This window comes from Pseudomyrmex gracilis, unplaced genomic scaffold, assembly GCF_002006095.1.
Source record: "Pseudomyrmex gracilis isolate BER0280 unplaced genomic scaffold, ASM200609v1 scaffold_136, whole genome shotgun sequence".
Taxonomy (NCBI): Eukaryota; Metazoa; Arthropoda; class Insecta; order Hymenoptera; family Formicidae; genus Pseudomyrmex; species Pseudomyrmex gracilis.
Window position 1 is genome coordinate 120,463 of NW_018020720.1, and position 21,641 is coordinate 142,103.

Here is a 21,641-nt window from a genome sequence, read left to right on the forward strand (position 1 = left end):
TTTAATGTAAATTTTTTATGTATAACTAGTTTCTCGAAACAAAAGAAAATGGACTTACACCACTTTCAAAATAAACAGTCCAATCTTCAAAGGTGTCCGTTTGTGTGTGAGAACAAAAACGAACAATTAAAATTAAAATTTATTGTTAGAAAGTTTGTTTTTTTTTGTTTTTTTTTTTTAGAACTTCGTGGTAGACATTGACTCATATTACACATGCGGATAAAAGATAAAATTAAATTGACTGTGATAAGATTTTATTACAACAAAATATTATATCGACCGGGGCTTAAAATAAATCTTTTTTAAATATTCGTTACACAATCCCAAATTTTTTTTTGCTAATATTCTAATTTTATTTCACGGAACACGGAGGAAAAACTCTGAAATGTTTTCCTTAAGTAAACGGCTTATCGATATCTAACGCTTTGTTTTTTTTTTCTTCTTCTTCTTCTTTCGAACGCTTCTTATGGCTGTCTCCCAGAACTTTCAGAAGAGACGACGGAAACGGAGATAGATTGTGTGAATTATTGTTCGTTCACTCCTTCGGTTTCCTCAGCCAGCTTCTCCGGCCGAGACTTGCGACGCTCATCGAACTGGCAGTGCTGGAAACGCTCGCCAACGAGTTCAGGCTTACCGAATGTTAATCCTGCAGCATGTGCACAAAACTTATCGGGAACATGCCCCGCCGTTCCGGCGCCCGTTCCAGCGCGCCCTCCATCCAATTGTCGTCGTCGGTCTGTTCGTTCGTCACGATGATGATTTCACCCTCGCGGAAAGATAGCTCGTCCTCGTTGTCGGCCTCGCAGTCGTACAAGGCTCGACAACGTCGAAGGCCGTTCAAAGTCGATGACGTTGGCTAAATAAGAAAAAAAAAAAAAGATTCACAAAATGAGAGTCAATGAAATTCATTGGTCGGTTCATGTGAATTGGAGGAAGAAATAACAATAAACGGATGCAATCAAGTACATTGTCAAACTTAAATCAATCCATTCGAGGAAACTCATGCCAGAGAGAATCAGTATTCACAGTTTACACTTAACGGACTTACAAATTATTAATTACATATTATATAATATATATATACAAGAAGTCGATTCGCATTAGGAGAATTGTGATATTTTTATCGAGTAAATCGGACGTATAAAGATTGAACGAGGCCATTCGTACAGGCAGGATTATTATCAAAGGAATATTAGTTCGCACACATAACGCAACATATCTCGCATTTGTCAGCGGCGGATAATCCGATTGCGAAGTTATTTATTGTTTTTGCGCGAAAGAGGGTTTTCAATATACCATTTTGTTAGAAATTAATAAACACATCTCAAATGAGATTAACGAGCGTGTATGATTGTGTGTGAAACGGAGGAGGAGATAAGAAATGAACCGTTTCCAAGTGATTATTTTTGACGAAAAATTGCGAAAATTAAAAGCTGTCAAACTGAAAAAAAAAAAACGTCGACGTTACAATAGGTATATACAAATGAACGAACAGCACGACTGACCATGCAGAGCGCTGCTACACTTGAAAATACCACATTGACAGGATATTAAAGACAAGAGAGTGAAGATTTTTTTTTTTTTTTTTCTGATATACAAGAAACACGAATTATGATTAATTAATAAACATACACAAAAAGTTTCGCATTAATTTTAATAGAAAGTTGTATCGTTAAAGTTAAAAAACACAAAAATATAGCACCATCTCTTGTGGGTATTTATTTACGTAAGAAAAAAAAAAAAAAAAAAGTGATTTCAAGTGTAACATGCCGTAATGTGGGATGGCTGATGTTTACCAGATTCAGATTTGGGAGCAAAGATGAAGGCTCCTCGGCGTAGCTCTCTAGTCTGGATCGGTCCCTTCGCTGTACCAACAACGGTTAATGACAAACCATAAAGCATTGAAATTTTGAAAAATGCATGCATTCTCTCTAACACACCATAGATAATGTATGTATATGTATATATCTCAAAATTCGAACTTTATAAATACAATATATTATTTGATAACAAAACCGCTCTCGTTATCGTACAGCTATCTTCGATACCGTTTGATTTCTCTAGTGACAATTTTATTTCGAGAAAAAAAACTATTTTTTTTTTTTTTTTTTTTTTTAAATAAAAACTACACACATTTGATACACGTAGCTTGAACGATTTTTAAGATGAAAGTTATCAACTCGTTAGAGAAATATTAGTGCTTTCGACATTATTTTTGGGACGTTATTTTTTTTTTTTTAGTGAATAGTTTTGAAATTGATTACGTGATTACGATACATGAAACGAGATAATGAATGAAACAACTCAAGAAAGAAAGAGAGAAAGAGAGAGAGAGAAAACAACAATAATCTACGTCTCAATGATTTATACATATATAATGGATAAAAAAAAGGAGATTTTAAATATATAACAATATAGTACGTTATGCGCGATTATATTGTTAAAGTGATTGGGTACAAAATCACAATGTGCGATCATAGTGGGTTAGTGTAATATGCAAACGCTCTCAAAAGTCCGCATACGACTGAATCGAATAAAAAACTACTATACACAGGGAAACGTGAAGGGTTGGCACACAACCTGGTTAGTTACAAATTTTTATATCTACTGTGTTTAGTAACAAACGTTCAACAATCGAACGCGTTGTGCGTAAACAGTAAAGGAGGCGGTGAGACAGTGGTTTAAATGTTCGACGTCGAACACTCGTTAGGCAAGTAAGTAGATGATGTAATGAACGATTTTTCTGCATATAATTGCGCCAGTAAGCGGCACTCCTTCCCGAGGTAAAGGACGATTTGAGATTTTGCAAGAGCAAAGATTTTTCATATATTTCTGTTCGCGCTGTATCTCTAACATTGTTATTGTTTTTTTATATTTTTAATATTAATATATTAAAAATTTTCCTTTTCCACCGATTGTCAATAAAATTATACGATCTGTAAACATATTGGCGTAAAGAAAGAATATGTTGTTTTATTTATTTATTTTTTTTTTTGCGAGAAAAACTACCTATTCCACTTGAATCAAATAAATTTTTGAATTTTTGTTAATTCAAATACGGCTTACCTTTCGCGGCGGCGGAATGGGATTGCCCAGACCGTGATCCGAGCACATGGAACTCAGGGACTCGCTGCTGCGACCGTTGCTCAGTCTGGACGTAATACCGGACGGCGCGGGTGGCGGTGGATTTCGCGGTCTCTGCAACGTTGAGGTATTTGTCTTCTCCATACCTGTGCGCAGAAACAAACAAAAAAAAAAAAACATCTCATTGATACGTGTAACGATCGGATAATCGAAAATCTCTCTTCTTTTGCTGAGATTTTTATTCTATCGAATGTACCATGTCCCGTCGACGAGTCGCCGCTCGGTGATCTCTTATGACGTTGGCTATTTAATGTATTCAACGAATGCGGTAGAGTGTGTAAAGTGTGACCGGCTAAAATCGGCTCGCTAGTCGTACGACTGTGTGTCGACGTAGGTAGCGTACCGTAGTGCGACGATGGCAGGACAACGCCGCTCGATGCGTTCCCGGGAGGTGGCGGCGGCGGCGCTACTCGTTTCTTCAGCGAGCCGTGGATGTTTATCGAAATGTCCGGCGCCATGGGGGTAGGTACTGCGCATCACAAACATTAATACGCCGATCAAACGTAAATAATAAAAACACATTTGTTTTAATGGATATAATTAAAATTAACTCTTAAACCTCACCAGGGGGTCTATGGGACCCTTAGCATACCTTTAAGCAAGCAAAAAACTCACCAATTCACGATTGTTTTTTTTTTTTTTTTTACATATTATAATAAAAAAGATTCAAGAAATAAGATTCTTGATTCAGCATCCCTCTTGAAGAGTATCTATGATTTTTTTTTTTCAAGACGGAAAAATGAATAGATTAATTTCTAGAACCTTTTGTTGTGAAAAGAGGCTGGGGGGTTTAAGGGTTAAACAAATCTCTGCTTACCAGCTACAGGTTTTCTCGCTTGCGGTGGCGGGGGTGGAGGCATTTGCTGGCGATTCGTCGACGCGCTCGGAGATGACCCGCTCTGCAGACTGTCACAGGTGCTACTCCGACTGCGTAGTGTTACCGGCGAATCACCGGATCCCGTACCACCTCCTCCAGCGTACGACGGCGGCCTGCTGCGTGATTTCTTTTCGGGTGTCAAGCATCCGTTCTGATAAATATTCAATATATACATATGTATATATATATATATAAATATATATATATATATATAATCGTATATATATGTATATATATGTATATATATAATAACAGTTTAATATATATAAATGTACTCACTCTGTCTTCAATTATTGTTTCGTCGTCGGAGAAATCCGTAGAGCCTTCATCGTGAGAGAGATTCCAGTCAATATTTACGTTATCGAACAACGTCTTCTGTCTTTGCAGAGCGTGACTTAACTAAAAAAAATTAATTCGTTGTTTCTTTCACAGATGATTTTTTTAAATACAAGAGAAGAATGTATTTTTAAAAACAGTGACAATGTGTTACGCGCGAAACGAAAAGATAATAACAAAAAAAATAAAAAAACGTCATCAAAAGATAGATGTCGAATTACCAATTCTTTGCACGTATGATGTCCCATTTCCTGTGCAATGTCTAATGGAGTTTTGTCCTGCTTGTTACGATGTGACGGATCCGCGCCCGCTCGCAGTAGCAGCTTCATTGCTTCTGCTCTGTCATGCCGCGCGGAAAGGTGCAACGCCGTTTCGCCGTCGATGGTTGTTCGATCGATACCGCCGCTCGGCATGTTTTGCACCAGAAAATCCACAATGTGCAAACTGTTTCCCATTTCACGTAGAATGGCCAAGTGTAACGCGGTCTCGCCTACATCCTGAAGTGTGTGGACATGGAGATTTTTTTGTTTGTAAAATATAAAATCTCTTTCTCGGTACGGAATAAAAATTTCAATTGGTTTTCTTATTACGCGCATAAATTTATAAATCACAAAATTCTATATTTTAAAAAGTTGCTGATATTAAAATCGAAATGTTTTTTTTGTATACGTTTTGTATATAAACGTTTTTTTATTTATTTAATTTGCACAGAGAGATAAATTTTTCGCTGAAGATCCCAATATCTTACCGATGTCGGCAGCGGTGCGGCCAGATCAACGTTCTCGGCGTAGACTTGTAGTAGTTGTTGCAGGTCGCGGTTATTAACGGCATGCTCCAAATCGGAAAGTAGATCACGCTCGTCCGCACACGTGTTCATTACGTATCTTTTCTCCAAGTACTTGGCGCGTATAAATTCGTATCTCTCCTCCCTTCAACGTGAAAACAATAAATATAAACAATAGATATAAACAATAAATATCTATAATTCAGAGAAAGGACAAATAGTTCCAAAAATATGTAAATTTCAACGTGACAGGCAGTTGGGAACTAAATACACGGGTGTTGTTGTGTGGAATATGCGATGGTAATATTATTTATTCATGATGTATATATAAATGAAGCATAACGTTTCGACCTTTGGTTTAGTCAAGCACAGTTCTTGTTTGCAATGCGACTCGTTGTAACATCTTAATTATCATCATTGTTTTGTACGAAGTTTTTTTGTTAAAAACAGCACATATCTAATTTGATAAAGACCTAAACCGAAGGTCGAAACGTTATGCTTCAATTATATACATCGTGAATAAATAATATTACCATCGCATATTCAGACAACAACACCCGTGTATTTAGTTCACTCAACTGTCCTGTCACGTTGAAATTTAAATAAATATCTAATTAACTAAATAAAAAAGAACGAAAAACAATTTCAAAATATTTAATTTGGCAGCAGAAGGTACACAGATTCGAACAGTCGAAAGCTTTAAGTATTTGCTTACATTGTTGACGTTGGTGACGGTTTAAGATTGTGATGTAACGACGCCTCCATCACCTCGTTGAACGTCTGATTGGTCATATGCCGCGCGAGTAACAGCTGAGCCGTGCCAACGTTGTCCAGCGTCAGTGATTGTATTCGCGATATGTGCACGCCCAAGTCTCGGTGGATGCCGCTGCACTCTATGCACACTATTATGCCAAAGTTCGTCGACAGCCACGTAGCGTCTGAAAAGGAGAGACGCACAATTGCATATATATACGTTCGACAACAAAACGTTCCCGCGACGCGAACCAGACCGCGAACGAAGTTGTCACTGTCGCCCGGGCATTGTCGCACAGAATCATATATATATATATATATACGACAATGCCCGGACCCCCAGCGAAATAACAATTCATATCGTATAACCATGTAAATGATGTCACCTTTCGACGGCGGAAAACATTGCAACTCATATTGTAAAATGTAATTTTATAACAAAAGATATTAACAGAGCGCGTATAGATGTTTTCAACGCCGCGACGTAACTGCTGCGTAATATATAAACAGCGAATAGATTTAATAAAAAAAAAAAAAAAAAAAAAGAAACAATATTCTCATCGTATCTTAAAGGACAAATTTGAAAGTTACAAACGAATCGATTTCCCCGTCTCGTAATGCGCTAATTTGACGGAGAAATCGGTTTAGCCACAAACAGTGTACAACTTGGTTGGAACTTGGCACGCGTCAGAGAGAAAGGCCCGGTCAATCGCTAACGATCTACGATACACGTCAAAGTTACCGTTCTGCGAGGAGCAATCGCAACACTGATCGTTTCCGGGTAACCGCATAACGCATCGTATCACGGCCTGCTGCAACTCAACGAGGCTGGGATTGCCGCTCCCGGCCTCCGCCTTGCCGCTCGCATCGAACGCCCGCAGCAATGCGCGCTCCTTACAATTTACCAGGACCGACATCCACGCACGCTGATCCGCCTCGTCCTCCGCTTGAAAGTGGTACGTTCTATTGTCTGAAAACCGAGACAATGTGGTATTACGGGCGACGTCCGTTCATTGTGAAGAAACGACGTTGACGTTGTCGTCGTCGTCGTCGTCGTCGTAGTCGCCGCCCGGAAGCTAACACGCTCCCGGCCATTCGAGCGCGCGGATACTACTTACAGCTTACGAGATCGAAGCCTCGCTTGTCATCCGGCACTAACTTGATCTGGCAGGTCAATAGGTTCACTCTGGTAGGCGGTTTGTTCTCGTCCGCGTGACAGATATCGAGATAGCCCTCCGCCTGCACGGCGCATCGCCTCTTCTGCCAGACTCGCCTCATTTTGCCCTCGCTCTTCTTCAGCAGGTGACCCGAGCGAGTAACGCCGTGCTGCTTGTCACCTTGCAGCTGATGCAGCGAATATCCCGCGTTCGCGTTCGCGTGCAACTAAAGAGAATATATATATATAATGCGCGACACGTCAGGTTTATAGAACAATGAAATAAATATATAGATAAAAAAAAAATAAGTTTGAAATTGACGAATGAGGGTTTAAATAAATAAAGCAACAAAGTTTTTTTATAGTCCCTAGAAAAAAGTGTGTTATAACACTATGACACTTTTACTATTTAATTCTAGCATTTGATTAAGTAGGCCGAAGCGATAAAATGTGACGACGACGACTGAGAAAGGGATTTACAGAGCGCGCGTGGCCTGGTCGATAGCGAACGAGAGTGAAAAAGCAACAGTACCAATTAAAGACCATTTAGAGATCTACTTCTGCGGTCGCGCTTTCCGCGACGGATTAAAATGTTCAAAAGAAATAAATCTCGTCGCGCTTTGAGAGAAAGAAACAGCTCCTCGTCGTCCATCGGCGTTACCTCTTTGTCACATCCGGAACTCCTCAGGAGACTTCTAAGTTCCGTTAGCCGTCTCCTTTCCTCGTCTTGCGTCTGCCGGATTTTTTGTAGCTTCACGCTGAGATCGGCCACGTACGAGCCGAAGTGCTCGATCGTCTTCAAACCGTCCTGAAAGTAACTGAAAAGTTCCGAACGCAAATGTTAGAAAATTCAAACGTTTCAAAGTTTCCGCTCCCTTTACGCGCCAAGGATGAAAAAAAATTAAAGAAAAAAAATTTATATATATATATATACAGGGTGTCCCAGAATTGCCGTACAATCTCTCGTATGTAGGTAGAAGGAGTAAAACTGAGTCGAAAAGTCCTGAACCATTTTTTTCTATTATTTATAATAAAGGAGTAATTATTGAGTAAATCAGGCCAATCAGCGCAGACCTTTAGCCAGGCACACGTCACTCTAACACACCAGGCGCGCGGCTCACTTACTCAATAATTACTCAATAATTACTCCTTTATTATAAATAATAGAAAAAAATGGTTCAGGACTTTTCGACTCAGTTTTATTCCTTCTACCTGCCTACAAGAGATTGTACGGCAATTCTGGGACACCCTGTATATATATATTGCGATAAATCACTCGAGAGATTACGAAATAAATTTAATATTACGTGTCGTGTACTCACTTTGTTTGCGCGTGATAATATTCGACTAGATGCTGCAACAGCTCGATGCCCTTCTTCGTTTTGATCTCGTTTACTTTGATCAGATACTGCAAGCAAATACAGACAAGCAATGATTGACGCGCAAGTTCCCGCGTCTTTTTTCTATCCCCTCTCGTTCGTGCCACGCTCAAAGTATATACAGTTTTTTTTTTATTCAAACAGTCGTAAAAGCACAATTACGCACTAAACTGTAAATTTGCGTGAATGGGGGGATGCTCATCCCCTTGAACATCTCAAGTTTTTTTTTAATGTTTGACATAACGCTTCCGACTATGAACAATATGCTTTAAAAAAATTTAATATATAATGCGCGTCAATTAGTTTTAATTTTTCTTTTTGTTTGCGATCACGTGAAACTAATTATTTTACGTTGAATTTAACAATTTCAGTTTTTTTTTTTTCGCCCGTGATTACACGAGACTGATTACTTTATTTATTAAAGTTAAATATTTAACACAATTTTGGTTTGTAAACAAGTATGAATATAATGTAAGCGGCTTTAAAAATGTAATTTTATTTTCAAAGCAACGTGTTTGCCGTTTTAAAAGTTTAAGTTCTCTGATTTCAAATTTCAACTAGGAATATGTTTTTAAACAAATTAAAGAATGTAAACACTTCTAATAAAACAATCCGTTGTCGCATATATTATTTTATTAAACTACACACCTATACCGTTAATCTAGATATACGTAGTATTTTAATAAATTTTCTGATTATTACTTATGACATTTTAATGTTTCAACTAACTGGTCATTTATTAGCTCGTGGCCGATCATTTAATGGGTGTGTGCGGTCATCTACTGGGTTTTTATGCTTGTTGCACTATGTAATTAATTTATAATTAATATGTAATTAATTACACTAGAAAAAAGTGTAGTTATTTATATATAAACATCTGAAAACATTAATTATAAATTTAATTGTAACAGTTGTTTTATTGTTATAAACAAATTTATTCGAGGATTATCCCTAAACGTACGTAGATTCAACAATTCGGTCATTTATCCAGACCCAATTTTTGATCAATACTCAATAATTTTTGATCAGTTTGTTAACACGTTTCGTGCCGGTCCGATTTTCGATGACTTTTCGTTCACGCCGCGTGAACGTCGTATGCGCCCCACGCTTTCGAGACTATCAATTTTGTTTATGTGACATATGTTTCATAATATTTATACGATTGCAGAAATCATTATTATCAAGAAAAAAGTAGTTAAATGCCCACGACGTAATAACTATTGTATATTGTACGTGATATTTAGGCATCAATATATGATTTTAGAAAATATTTTATGACAATGTCACACTCAATAGCGAAAATAGCATGTGACCTAAACGGAAAGTCTATAGAGTGGGGCGTATACGACCCACGCGGCATGGAACGTGTTAAAAAAATATTACAGTAAAGTTTTGGTCGTTAAAATTATGTCCGAAAGGAGGTATTATGTACACCGAAAAAATTGTATTCTTGTTTTGAGGATATCCCACTTACTTTAAGTATATTTTATACTAAAATAGGCGCCAAGAAGAGTTTCTTATTTTAAGAGGAAAATCCTCTAAATAGCAATATTGATAAGAATATATACTGATTAGAATATAAAAAGCCTCTATATAGAAAAACATATATATCTCACTATCGAAAAAGACTATATCCTTAAATTAAGAATATATTCTTAAATAAAGAATATATTTTTAGTTTCAGAAGAATATCATCTAAAATCTTTAAGAAGATTTTTTAAGTATAAAATCTTCTACTTACGAGAATATAATTTTTTCGGTGTACAGATGTCGGAATATAATTAATTATTGTGCCAAAATTTGGTTCGAACTAATTTTTACGATCAAAACCTTACTTGTAATAATTTTTTAACAACTGATTAAAAATTGGATACCGATCGAAAAAACTGGGTCCATGACGGTACTGGTTGGTTTTTTACCCGTACTGTACGCGTGCCGCGTCTGATCAGATATCGCGAACGACTTTGCGACTCATTTTTATTTATTATTTACTTGCTCTCTCTCTTGATGTTCGCACGATAATATAAACATCGCTCACCTCGCACATTTGCAACTGAAACAACCGTCTCTCTTTCTCCATCTCGTCGGCTATCTCGGCGGGCGTGACTTCCGTGCGTATCAAACCGGCCTCCTTCGCGTGCTGCTTCTTCTCTTTCTCGATTTTCGCGTACTTGGCCTCGTAATCCTTCCAGGCCTTTTCGAACGGCCTCTTCAAATCACCCTTCACACCTCTCAGATCACCCTTCAGCACCGAATCCAACGGAAACATCACGATGTTGTTGATGTTCTGCATCTGAAATCATTTGAACATTTTTTTTATCAATCGCCGATCAATTCACTTCCTTCTTTCTGTTCGTTGCCGATTTTATAAACTATGTGTTTTTGTTTTTATTTAACCACGTGTAAACAGAACGTGCGTGTGTATATATATTTAAACGATTACGCAATGTAATTAATTAACATTCGCAAATTGCCTCGTATGTAACGCGTACGTTTTAGCATTCTGACAAAAAAAAAATATTAGCGATGTGACGCATCTTATATCTATTAGATATCGAACGGGAAATATCGTTTTTCTTATCTCTCGACGAGAGAGATTTCTCCACAGACGGCGAGATTTCTTTCTCGGATTAACTGAGGCGCGTGTAATATTTCATCCGTTTATCGAAATAACCGGTTCTCGGACGAGATTTGAATGGGAAATAGAGATGAAAAGTGCGAGCTTTCAGCATCTCCGAGAGAAAGAGAGAGAGAGAAAGAGAGAAAAGTGGAAAATCCACCGCTCTCGGCTTCCACCCGGCCGGCAAATAGTGGATTCACCGTTTTTCGATCGCGCGTCAGCACTTTGCCTAGCTCGTCGTCGTCGTCGTCGCCCTGAATAGAAAACGCCCAGGCTGCTTCCCTCCTCCTACCTGAGTTAAAGCCTGTCTGTTCTTCTCTCGAGGGCGATCCCTCGACCGCTTCACGCGACTTTGAGTGAAAAACTCAGCAGGAAAGTGCTCAAAACGACCCACCGCATAATGGAAGGCTGCGAGAGTAACGCGCCACACACCGACTCGTGAAGATTCCCTTTCTCCGCGAAAGAAAGCAGAATATCGCAAACAAAAAGGGGTGACACACGCAAGGGGACACGCATCTTTCCTCATTATTGTATCAAGTTGTTGTTCATAAATAGCGTTAAAGCTTTATTTAATCAGTAAGCGAGTCGTCTCATTAAAAAAATTACCGCGCGACAATATTAAATTACAATTGATTAAATAATATTTTAGGGCTCGTGAAAGTTTGAAGGAATAATATAAGGCCGATACGAGCCAATCCCAGGATATTGAGCGGGAACTTGAACGTGCATACATATATGTATACATCTATAACAAGTATTACTTGTAAATTTTTACAAGTTTTTTGAATTGAAAATTCAATTCTTAAATTCATACGGGATGCGGGATTTGCATCTCACATATGAAAGACCCCGAATACCCCCCTAACAGGGAAGGCGATGGCACGGNAAGCCGGAGATTCCAGGTTCGACTCCTGGCCGAGGAGTTTTTTTCGCAATATTTTAAAATTAGTTAGGGGGGTATTCGGGGTCTTTCATATGTGAGATGCAAATCCCGCATCCCGTATGAATTTAAGAATTGAATTTTCAATTCAAAAAACTTACTTGTAAAAATTTACAAGTAATACTTGTTATAGATGTATACATATATGTATGCACGTTCAAGTTCCAGCTCAATATCCTGGGATTGGCTCGTATCGGCCTTATATTATTCCTTCACAATTGATTAATGCGCGCGCAAGGTGAAATTATATTTCTCATCGTAAAGAATGAAAAAAAAAAAAAAAAAAATACAAAAACTTATCAATTCCGATTGCTGTCAATTATATGACTCGGAAATGCTATTCTAGGAGATCGACTCCGGATAGGGGTCTCGATCGAGAGAAGTTTCTCATCACATCAGAACAACGCGCACAAACGCGTTTTTTCGCGCGCGGATATTACTTCCGACCCTATCGCCAGAGAGCTTGAACCGAAGCCAATATCGGACGCGGAATTCATTTTAACCAGTTGCGCATACATGACGTCATCGCGCGATCACGTCACGGACGATTCTCGGGATCTAATGACTCGAAACGGAAAACAAAAAAAAAAAGTCGCGAATTTCAGATTCGATCTCGCGATTGTTCGCCGCCGAGAAGAGCCGCGTTTAATATAATCTCCGATTAAAAAAAATAAAAAATAAAAAAATAAATTATGAATTCGCGGCCGCTCGTGCGTGATAGAATCTAGACGCGAACCTTCACTCTGTGTAATACTTGCGCGCTCCAAATCCACAGTCGCAGCTTATTAATAATGCGTTCGCGTGCACGCTTCAGTAAACATAATTATCTCCCCCTTCCCTGCCCCCCTCACCCGTCGTCATCCCGTGAGACGTTCTCCGATTTGTGCCGCGCTATAAAACCGCGGACTTAGGAAAATGGTCGGAACGCCAGAACCAGTTTAAAATCTCCGACATCGTCCGGCTTCTTCTAATCCGCATTAAGGCGAATTCTATTCTTCCGCCTCGTTTGCTATTAACGCGCTGATAATCATTTTTGTTTTTTTTTATCTCGCGGCAAATATACCCGCACTTTTTCGCGACGAAATAAAAAATTCAGACGTACGAAGATTCCCGAGTCGAAATTTAAACCCTACTTTACAGGAAAAAAGGAAATTTCGGACGTACATATAGCAGCGTCAAAGTAGCATCTACTTTTTTTCTTACTCCTACTTTGAGCCTATCAGAACCTGCAATGCGCAGTTTGATCTAAGAATTGAACCCTACTTTAAAAATTTAAAGCAGGAAAAAAGGAAATTTCGGACGTGTAGCAGCGTCAAAGTAGAATCTACTTTCTCTCTTACTCCTACATAAAAAAAAGAAAAATTGAGGTTCAATGTAAACGCTAAATTTCGACTCGGGTTTTTTTTCTTTTTTTAACGTCGATCTATTTCTCGTCACCGAAAAAGGTCAGAGTCGAAACGTTTGCGTGAGAATTACTTTTTTTTTAGATTTTTTTTAGAAGCGCAAACAATAATCAGCGTTTGGCTCTTTGATTGTCCGTTTTTATTTTGTCGTTACGTAAGGAGTGTCACATACGGGATTTTCAGTTTATCGCATGGTGACACTTAGAAAGTCATGTTCTTTATGTTCACCAAATATTAACTCTCAACGGACGGACATGGGTCGTTTTCGTCTGGAGCAAAATTACTTTCTGAAATTAGAAAGAAACTATGGTTTCGTTTTCTTTTTAAAAATTGTTTATCTACTCTAGAATTTTTTGAAACCTTTTTTTTTGGATTTGTTGTCATATTTGCTAAAAATTATGAAGTGAAACTTTTTTTTCGCTAAATTTAATGATGGTTTCTTAAAATAGACAGTTTAAAGAGTATATACAAATTGTGTGTGTGTGTTTCAGATTTAAAAAAAAATATTTAATATTTTTAAAAACGACCCATGACCGGAGAATTAAGGTGCCGAAAAACACGCCGTCCGTTGAGGATTAAAAAAAAATATTCATAAGTAAGGTAAAAATTTCAAACCGAAAGATCCCTTAACCAGGGAAACTATACACGAAGCTTTAAACTTTTAAACTGCTCTCCTCTAGAATCTGCGTTTTGTTGAGTTACGGGATTATACGTAGGAAGTGACGATTTATTATAAATATACGTGTTCAGAATTTTTATGAAATATCTGTATCGGAATGCGTAAAAACTCAAGGTCGCGCGCGCGCGCGCGCGCGTTACAAGTTTCGTTCTTTCAACGTGACGTGTCACACGATATTATCATCTTCCCGTCTTTACCACCACGACCGGATCTTTTTACATATAGACAGACGTCCTGTTATCGCGGACACTCGTCGTGTTAACACGCACGCCCGAATCGGGTTTCTTAATTCAGTAAAATGAACGCGCGCGTGCATATACCTAGCTCCGGGCGTGTAAAACCGAGGAGGAAGCAGCAGGAAATTACGAGCGTGTATACAGATGGATTCTCTTTTCTTTGACGCGATCAGTCAGTATATACGGTATATAAGCCAACGCTCCGGCCAGATAGATGTCAGGAAAAAAGAGAAAACAACACGAGAGCGCGGCGAAAGGATTTTAAACGTTCATTGTGAAGTGACGACATAATGGATTGAGTAACGCGCGCGCGCGCGCGTTGTTGTAAGCGAGACGGAGATATTCGTCTCCTGCGCGATCACAATCCATTATATACAAACCTCCTCTGCTCTGAACCTCTGAAAAAAAAAAAAAAAAGTCTCGCTAGTCGAGACGAACATTTACGACTCGTTTATGAATTATTTACAACCGATCTCATTAACATGAAATGTTGGATCCAAACTAATTTGTGTGAAGTATATAATTCGCGGAACTGAACGACGCAACTTCGCACAATGTGTTTGATGACTTCATGAATATCCCCGGTTTCATATTTAGTATCACCGCCTTTCCCGCGCACAGATGTAAATCACACATCAGATTAGAACACCCCGGACGTTGATACAACATCGCTGTGCGAGCCCCGAGAGATGCAAAATCCCGACACACACACACGGTATTCTCCAAGTTGGGCGAACACACGATCGTTGAGAGATTGAGCGCGCGCAGAAGAGAGTCGAAAGTGTCTATGGTATCATCGAATACAAAATTTGCATACGTGTCTCATTATTCGTCAGCGACCCGGAATAAGGTGAGGCTATATTACATTTCTCAGACGATAGACAATTTTTTTTTTTTTTTCGACGAAACGATTTGCCTCATCCGACGGGACGAAGTCAGTGACACGCTGTCGTGTCATCATCGGCGAGAAAACGAGGTCACAGGTACACGCACGATGGCACTTCTTCTTCGCAACATATATGTATACACGTACGTTCGACGGTTTGATCGCGAAAGTCGAATCTCGCGCGCGACCGACTATCTCCTTCTTCGCAGCAGCAACAGCAGCCTCCGGGCGCGAAATTTTATTTCGTCGCAAACGCCAAGCGCGCGACGCACACGACGCTTTTTTTCATACATATCGATCGCCGGTTTAGAAATTTCTATTTTTGCACGTACACTATCACATACGGGAAGAACGTAATCATAAGCTAAGCTATAGGTCGTTGCCACCGGTAGTGTGACACGATGGACCGTGAAGAGAAGATTTTCCAATAACGCGTGTGCGTCGCGCTCATCGAGGGCGCGTTTACAATCGTCGTCGGTTTTAATATAAAATTCCCCGCCTGGAGTTGATGATAAATAAATCGAAAGATCCAAGACGCACACGTCGAAGCGAGTATATAAAAAGCGTCGACGTTGCGAAATTTTACGATATACACGGTGTCCGCGATAAAATCGCCCGCAATACTTTGGAAAGTGGTTGGGGATCGAAAATGAAGAAAAAAAAAAAAAAGCTATATAAAATATAGTTCCGGAAAGTCGCTTCCGAGTTATAGCCACTTTTGTGCCCGCTTTGGCACCTCTCATTTTAGAGTTTTTTATTTCTTCAATTTTTATTGTTTATTTTTTAAGTTGTTTTTTTTTTCAATTTTTCGATATTTGTAAATACAATTACACATTATCTTCAAAATCAAGGATAAACAGGTATTTAAATCGATTTAAATATTTTTCAAACTGACCAGCGCGAATGCAGGTCCTTGTTCTCTAAATTACGATTTTTTTAAACATAAAAGCGGCTATAACTCAAAAACGACTTATTTCCGGACTGGATGTTTATACACAGTAAAAAAAGGCAATTTTAACATTTTTTGCATGTTCCAGGAGATACACTCTAAATTTTACGTTAAAAAATAACTCATTCGTTGTAAGTCACTTGTTGACAAACTAGTAAAGTCAAACAATTGACACAATACTTTACATTTATATTTGTTATTTTGACTGCAAGCGTGATGTAAGAATAACATATATAAAATAATTAAAACTACACAAAACAGTAGTTACAGTAACTCGTAAGAAATGTTAATAAAAAACATTTTAGTTTGTACAATGTGGCCAAAGATTTTTAAAAAATTTTTTTAGTTTGTTAAATTGACTTCGAAACATCTAAATTAATTGAAATCATTGTGTTAAAAGCACTTAAACAATATTCCATTTTTAAATGACATGCAAAAAATGTTGTAAAATATTCGTGAAGTTAACATATAATAAATTTAACGCGTGAAAAGATTAAAAAAATAATAACATATCAGTATTATGTTAATTTTACATTGAAGTAATAATCGAAACGTCGTAACACACAAGAAAAGTTCTACATTTTGACGCACGATTTTGTTTACTGTGTATATAGCTTTGTTTTCTTCTTTTTGAATCTCCAATCGTTTCCCGAAGTGCGTTTCGCGGCGATTTTCCGGACACCCGGTATTTTTGATCACGTCAATGAAGCAATTTCCGCATTTTTTCCAATTATTTCAACGTTTTCCGATTCGTTTCTCTTCACCAGGTCTTTCGTTTTTCAAACTACTATATATTTAATGCGATAAAAATACACGGCTAAAAGTGACAAGAGGCGAAATATGTGTATGTATGTTCCACTCCATACCGGGGAGAATATACCGCAGGAGAGCTATTCCGTATTAGAACTCTGACAACACGGAATATTTCGTGACCTGCATAATAAACGTGTTAAATATAAATTCTGCAGGTGAGACACGTACCAGGGTTTTCATGAGGGCGCTCAGTTCCTTCGTGACCACGGCGAATTTGAGAAACGCCGCGCCTATGTCCGGTTCCTGTTCCTTCAGCGCGGCATCGCCGAGTCGCTCGAGCGCTCTTCCCAAGTACACCTCGTTGTCCACATGTGCTGCAACAAAAAAGTGACGGAGTCTCGTGAAAAAAAAAATATTCAGACCCTCCGTTTTACTTAAAAGATATAAATAAAATTCTCTTTTCGCACACACGCGCACACACGCACACACAAAAGATATCGCGCTACATCCATCTCTCCAATTTCGAAATCATTAACGCGCGCTCCGTAAATTTCTCTACGCGGGCATCTACGCGCGATTATTAATTCAACGGCGAACATTCGCGCGCGGCGAAAGCGCGCACCCGGCCGTTATTAAATAAAGCGCCCGCGCGCGCCGCGTGTTGTAATCATTTAAACGCTCGCAATCGCAGTGTTAATTTCTGACTGACCTGCCACTTTTTCCGCGCTGCAGCCCGAGTCGAAATTTAACGTCTACATTGAACCTCAATTTTTCTTTTTTTTTATGTAAGAGTAAGAGAGAAAATAGATCCTACTTTGACGCCGCTACACGTCCGAAATTTTCTTTTTTCCTGCTTTAAATTTTTTAAGTAGGGTTCAATTCTCAGATCAAACTGCGCATTGCAGGCTCTGATAGGCTCAAAGTAAGAAAAAAAGTAGATGCTACTTTGACGCTGCTATATACGTCCGAAATTTTCTTTTTTCACAAATTGAGGTTCAATGTAGACGCTAAATTTCGACTCGGGAGAAGCCGCCGCGTCACGTGCATCTTTTCGCGAATGCACAAGTCGTGTAAAAACAAAACCAAAAAAAAACAAAAAAAAATAAATAAATAAGACAATGGAAAAAGAAGGAGAAGAAAGGAAGAGAGAAAAAAAATTACTCTCGTAATTTTATCTCTTCTCCCATCGTAAGGCATTAGAGTGCGGTGCGTCGGTCGCATTCCTGCATTCCGCGTTTGTACCTCGAATTAACGAAGCACACCGCAGCCTTGCAAGGCTGTGCTCCATGCAGGCTTGTGGAATGTACTTAAACTCGCGCGAGCGTGTTTATCTCGGGCGAGTTAGGTGCACCGAAAAAATTGTATTCTTGTTTTGAGGATATCCCACTTGCTTTGAGTATATTTTATACTAAAATAGGCGCCAAGAAGAGTTTCTTATTTTAAGAGGAAAATCTTCTAAATAGTAATATTGATAAGAATATATGCTGATTAGAATATAAAAAGCCTCTATAGAAAAACATACAGGGTGATTCAGAACAACCCGTTATCTTTGAAAATACATATTCTTGACTAAATTCTAAGACAACTTTTTATCTGGCAAAATTTTCTCTGAAGCTTACTTTTTGAGTTACTAATAAAAATAGTTGACGTACCATGAGTCGGATTTAAAAGGTAGGCAGGGGCGGCGCAACTCACCGTGATTGACAGTGATTTATGTGATGCACGGATTAAATGATACAAATTGCGAATGAGTAAATAAATAAGTAAGAGAAAAAAAGAGAGAGAGAGAGAGAGAGACAGAAAAAGATACAGAAACAATGCGTAGCGATCATCAGCTGATCGCGTCAGGCACCACACGTAATCGCCCGCGTCTCTGACGGTGAGTTGCGCCGTCCCTGCCTACCTCTTGCATCCGACTTGTGGTAAGTCAATTATTTTTATTAATAACTCAAAAAGTAAGCTTCAGACAAAATTTTGCCAAATAAAAAGTTGTAGAATTTAGTTAAGAATATGTATTTTCAAGGATAACGGGTTGTTCTGAATCACCCTGTATATATCTCACTATCGAAAAAGACTATATATTCTTAAATTGAGAATATATTCTTAAATAAAAATTAAATAAAGAATATATTCTCTTAATTTCAGAAGAATATCATCTAAAATCTTTAAGAAGATTTTTTAAGTATGAAATCTTCTACTGCGTGCATATTCCTCTCTCGAATTTTGTGCATCTCGCGACACCCCGCACACCGAGAGCTACTCTTCTTCTTTCCTTAATATCTCTGCCGCGCTTCTTGCTCGCGAGATCCTTCCGCTTCTTCCCGAATCTGACGTATGTACATACACACGCATTCTCGGCGGAAGAAAATCTATATGTGTCTCTCTCTCTCCGCTTTCCGATATTCCGATAATCTCGCATTCTCTCTCGCGGACTGCGGAGAAGGACTGCAGCTTTTCCTTCTTCGCATTGCGACGATACCTTTTCCTCGCGATTCTTCCTGAGTGAGTTTCTCGAATCGATATCGATACGCGCGTGTACATGTGAAGCGAGAGAGAGAGCGCGGAATCTCGCTCGACTGCAAATAAGAGCCAAATAAAACGTACAACACACCTCTCACACGCCCGGTTCTCGCGACTTTTCTCTCGCGCGCGCAAAAATTCCGTTTCATGTTCAGTCGCAAGTCATGAACTAGGGTAAAAGACCCAATTACTGTCACACCCGAATAATAAACTCTGGCGTTAGCGAATTGTTTTTAATACTTGTTTATCGAAAACATGTGTTTTTCTTCTTAACCGGTATTATTCGATGTCTCCAATATAAGGAACAAAATAATACCGCCTCTCAAAATCTCTATTTTTATTTACAAATTTAATAATTAAAAAAGAACGACGCGAGAGCTATTACTGTCACCCCCTAAAATGAAAGAAACGAGACGCGAATGTTGAGTGCTGGAGATTTTTTGTTATATTAATTGCACTTAAAATTCTATGTTAGATTGTTTTCGTGCATAACTTTTTAGGATTTATTTAATATTTTAAATAAAATAGCTTAGGGTGTCCAGTAATTGGACAGGTGACAGTAATTGGGTCTTTTGCCCTATCTACGCGGATTTTTATAAGCGAGATGATTAATTATCGCATATAATCTTTGTCCGGGATTACGAAATAAATGTTTTGAATTTACATATGCAATAATATCGCGCAATCAAACTTCTCGGACAGTTGCGATTTTCTTTCCTCAAACAGAGTTTATTACCTTCTCCCTTCCCCGTCGTCACATCATCGCCTTTTTTTCTTCCGTCACGCGGTCATCGCGCAGTCCGCTCACGCTCGCGAGACTGCGCGGAATATTATCAAAGAGTTTGCGAGAGATCGTAATCGGGAGACTCTTGATTGTAATCATTTAACAGTTCGTTTTTTCGCAACAATTCTCTTTCTTCCTTTGCGCGGAAAATACGCACGTTAAAATAACTCGATTCTCAAAGATACGCGCGGATGCGTAATAAGCAATACAGTGCCAACTCGCACGTCGTTATTTTGAGGAAATTTACGTTTTAACCCTCAACGGACGGCGTGTTTTTCGACACCTTAATTCTCCGGTCATATGGGTCGTTTTCGTCCTGGGCTTTTTAGAAATATTAAATATTTTTTCAAAAAATCTGAAACAATTTGTATATACTCTTTAAACTGTCTATTTTAAGAAATCATTGAATCATCATTAGATTTAGTGAAAAAAAAAGTTTCACTTCATAATTTTTAGCAAGTATGACAACAAATAAAAAAAAATTTTTTTCAACAAATTCTAGAGTAGATAAACGACCCATGTCCGTCCGTTGAGGGTTAAGATTAAAAAAAAAAAAAAATATGTTCGTACATGTATTGTTTTTAAGATGTTTGTGAATTTTTGACGTGTAAAAACATTTGAGTTTTTAAAAATACGATTGAGAAACGTTGTTTGATAGCTGAAACAAGCGCACTGCATAAATATCTCGATATTTCATTTTTTGTGAGCTGACACTGCGTTGCTTATTTGGCGTCCGCGTATTCTTAAGTTTTGTCTTAATCGTTTCTCAAACGCGTCTGAAATTCAATGAGAATTCAACGAGAGATGCGCTCTCAATCGTCCATTAATTACACTTCAGAACTCATCAAACACTTTGTTCTCCTCCACAAGCGTGTCTCTATGATTCAATTTCCTTTTCTCCAGTTTTGTTCCAGAACTTTCCTTCAATATCCGACCGCATATTCTTTCTCTCCCTCCCTCCCTCCCTCCCTCTCTCTCGCTTCATCCTCCTCCCCCCTTCTCCCTTTTTTGAAAGACATTGCAATCTGATTGACTTCGAGTGACGTCGAAAGGAGTTTACCGTCTGACTCGAAGAGAACGCATTCTGCTTCCTTCCAAGAGAAATTTCATTAGCCGAAGGAAACTTCTCCCAACAGGACGCACCAAAGGAATATAAGGAAAGTGGGTGGAGAGAGGAAGAATAAAAAGCTATTATATTGTCCCTTGTGTCTCGTCGTCAAGCGGCGTTCACAATTCATTCGCGGCGACGCGTCGAACACGATCGCAATCCGAGTTCGACTGAGTGAATAAAGACCGGTTACGAACTCCACCGTTCCTTTCCTCGTTTAATGAAACTTCCAATTAAATATACGTCGCGTATAAACGTTAAAAAGAGACCGTCTCTTCTCAATCGGAGAATAATGCAATATTCGGAAAAACGTTATATCGCGTTTCTGCTTTAA

General features: G+C 38.6%; 1 protein-coding gene across 4 annotated transcripts in view; it reads right to left on the bottom strand.

Moving 5' to 3' along the window:
• The window catches only part of LOC109856836 (arf-GAP with SH3 domain, ANK repeat and PH domain-containing protein 1), a 50,379-nt gene continuing 28,738 nt past the window's right edge, over positions 1-21,641 (bottom strand). Inside the window, exons 3-17 of one of the 4 annotated variants that reach the window (XM_020432533.1) lie at positions 17,124-17,269; positions 10,468-10,722; positions 8,373-8,458; positions 7,712-7,868; positions 7,013-7,277; positions 6,637-6,864; positions 5,857-6,079; positions 5,106-5,286; positions 4,579-4,854; positions 4,301-4,420; positions 3,962-4,148; positions 3,341-3,613; positions 3,067-3,230; positions 1,797-1,865; positions 1-856 (exon numbers count right to left, since the gene is read on the bottom strand). In XM_020432533.1, the coding sequence (XP_020288122.1) occupies positions 641-856; positions 1,797-1,865; positions 3,067-3,230; positions 3,341-3,613; positions 3,962-4,148; positions 4,301-4,420; positions 4,579-4,854; positions 5,106-5,286; positions 5,857-6,079; positions 6,637-6,864; positions 7,013-7,277; positions 7,712-7,868; positions 8,373-8,458; positions 10,468-10,722; positions 17,124-17,269 (2,846 nt within the window). In that variant the 3' untranslated portion in view covers positions 1-640. Of the gene's footprint in view, positions 857-1,796; positions 1,866-3,066; positions 3,231-3,340; positions 3,614-3,961; positions 4,173-4,300; positions 4,421-4,578; positions 4,855-5,105; positions 5,287-5,856; positions 6,080-6,636; positions 6,865-7,012; positions 7,278-7,711; positions 7,869-8,372; positions 8,459-10,467; positions 10,723-17,123; positions 17,270-21,641 lie in introns of all 4 variants that reach the window. The other 3 variants (XM_020432535.1, XM_020432531.1, XM_020432534.1) reach the window with 3 other exon arrangements.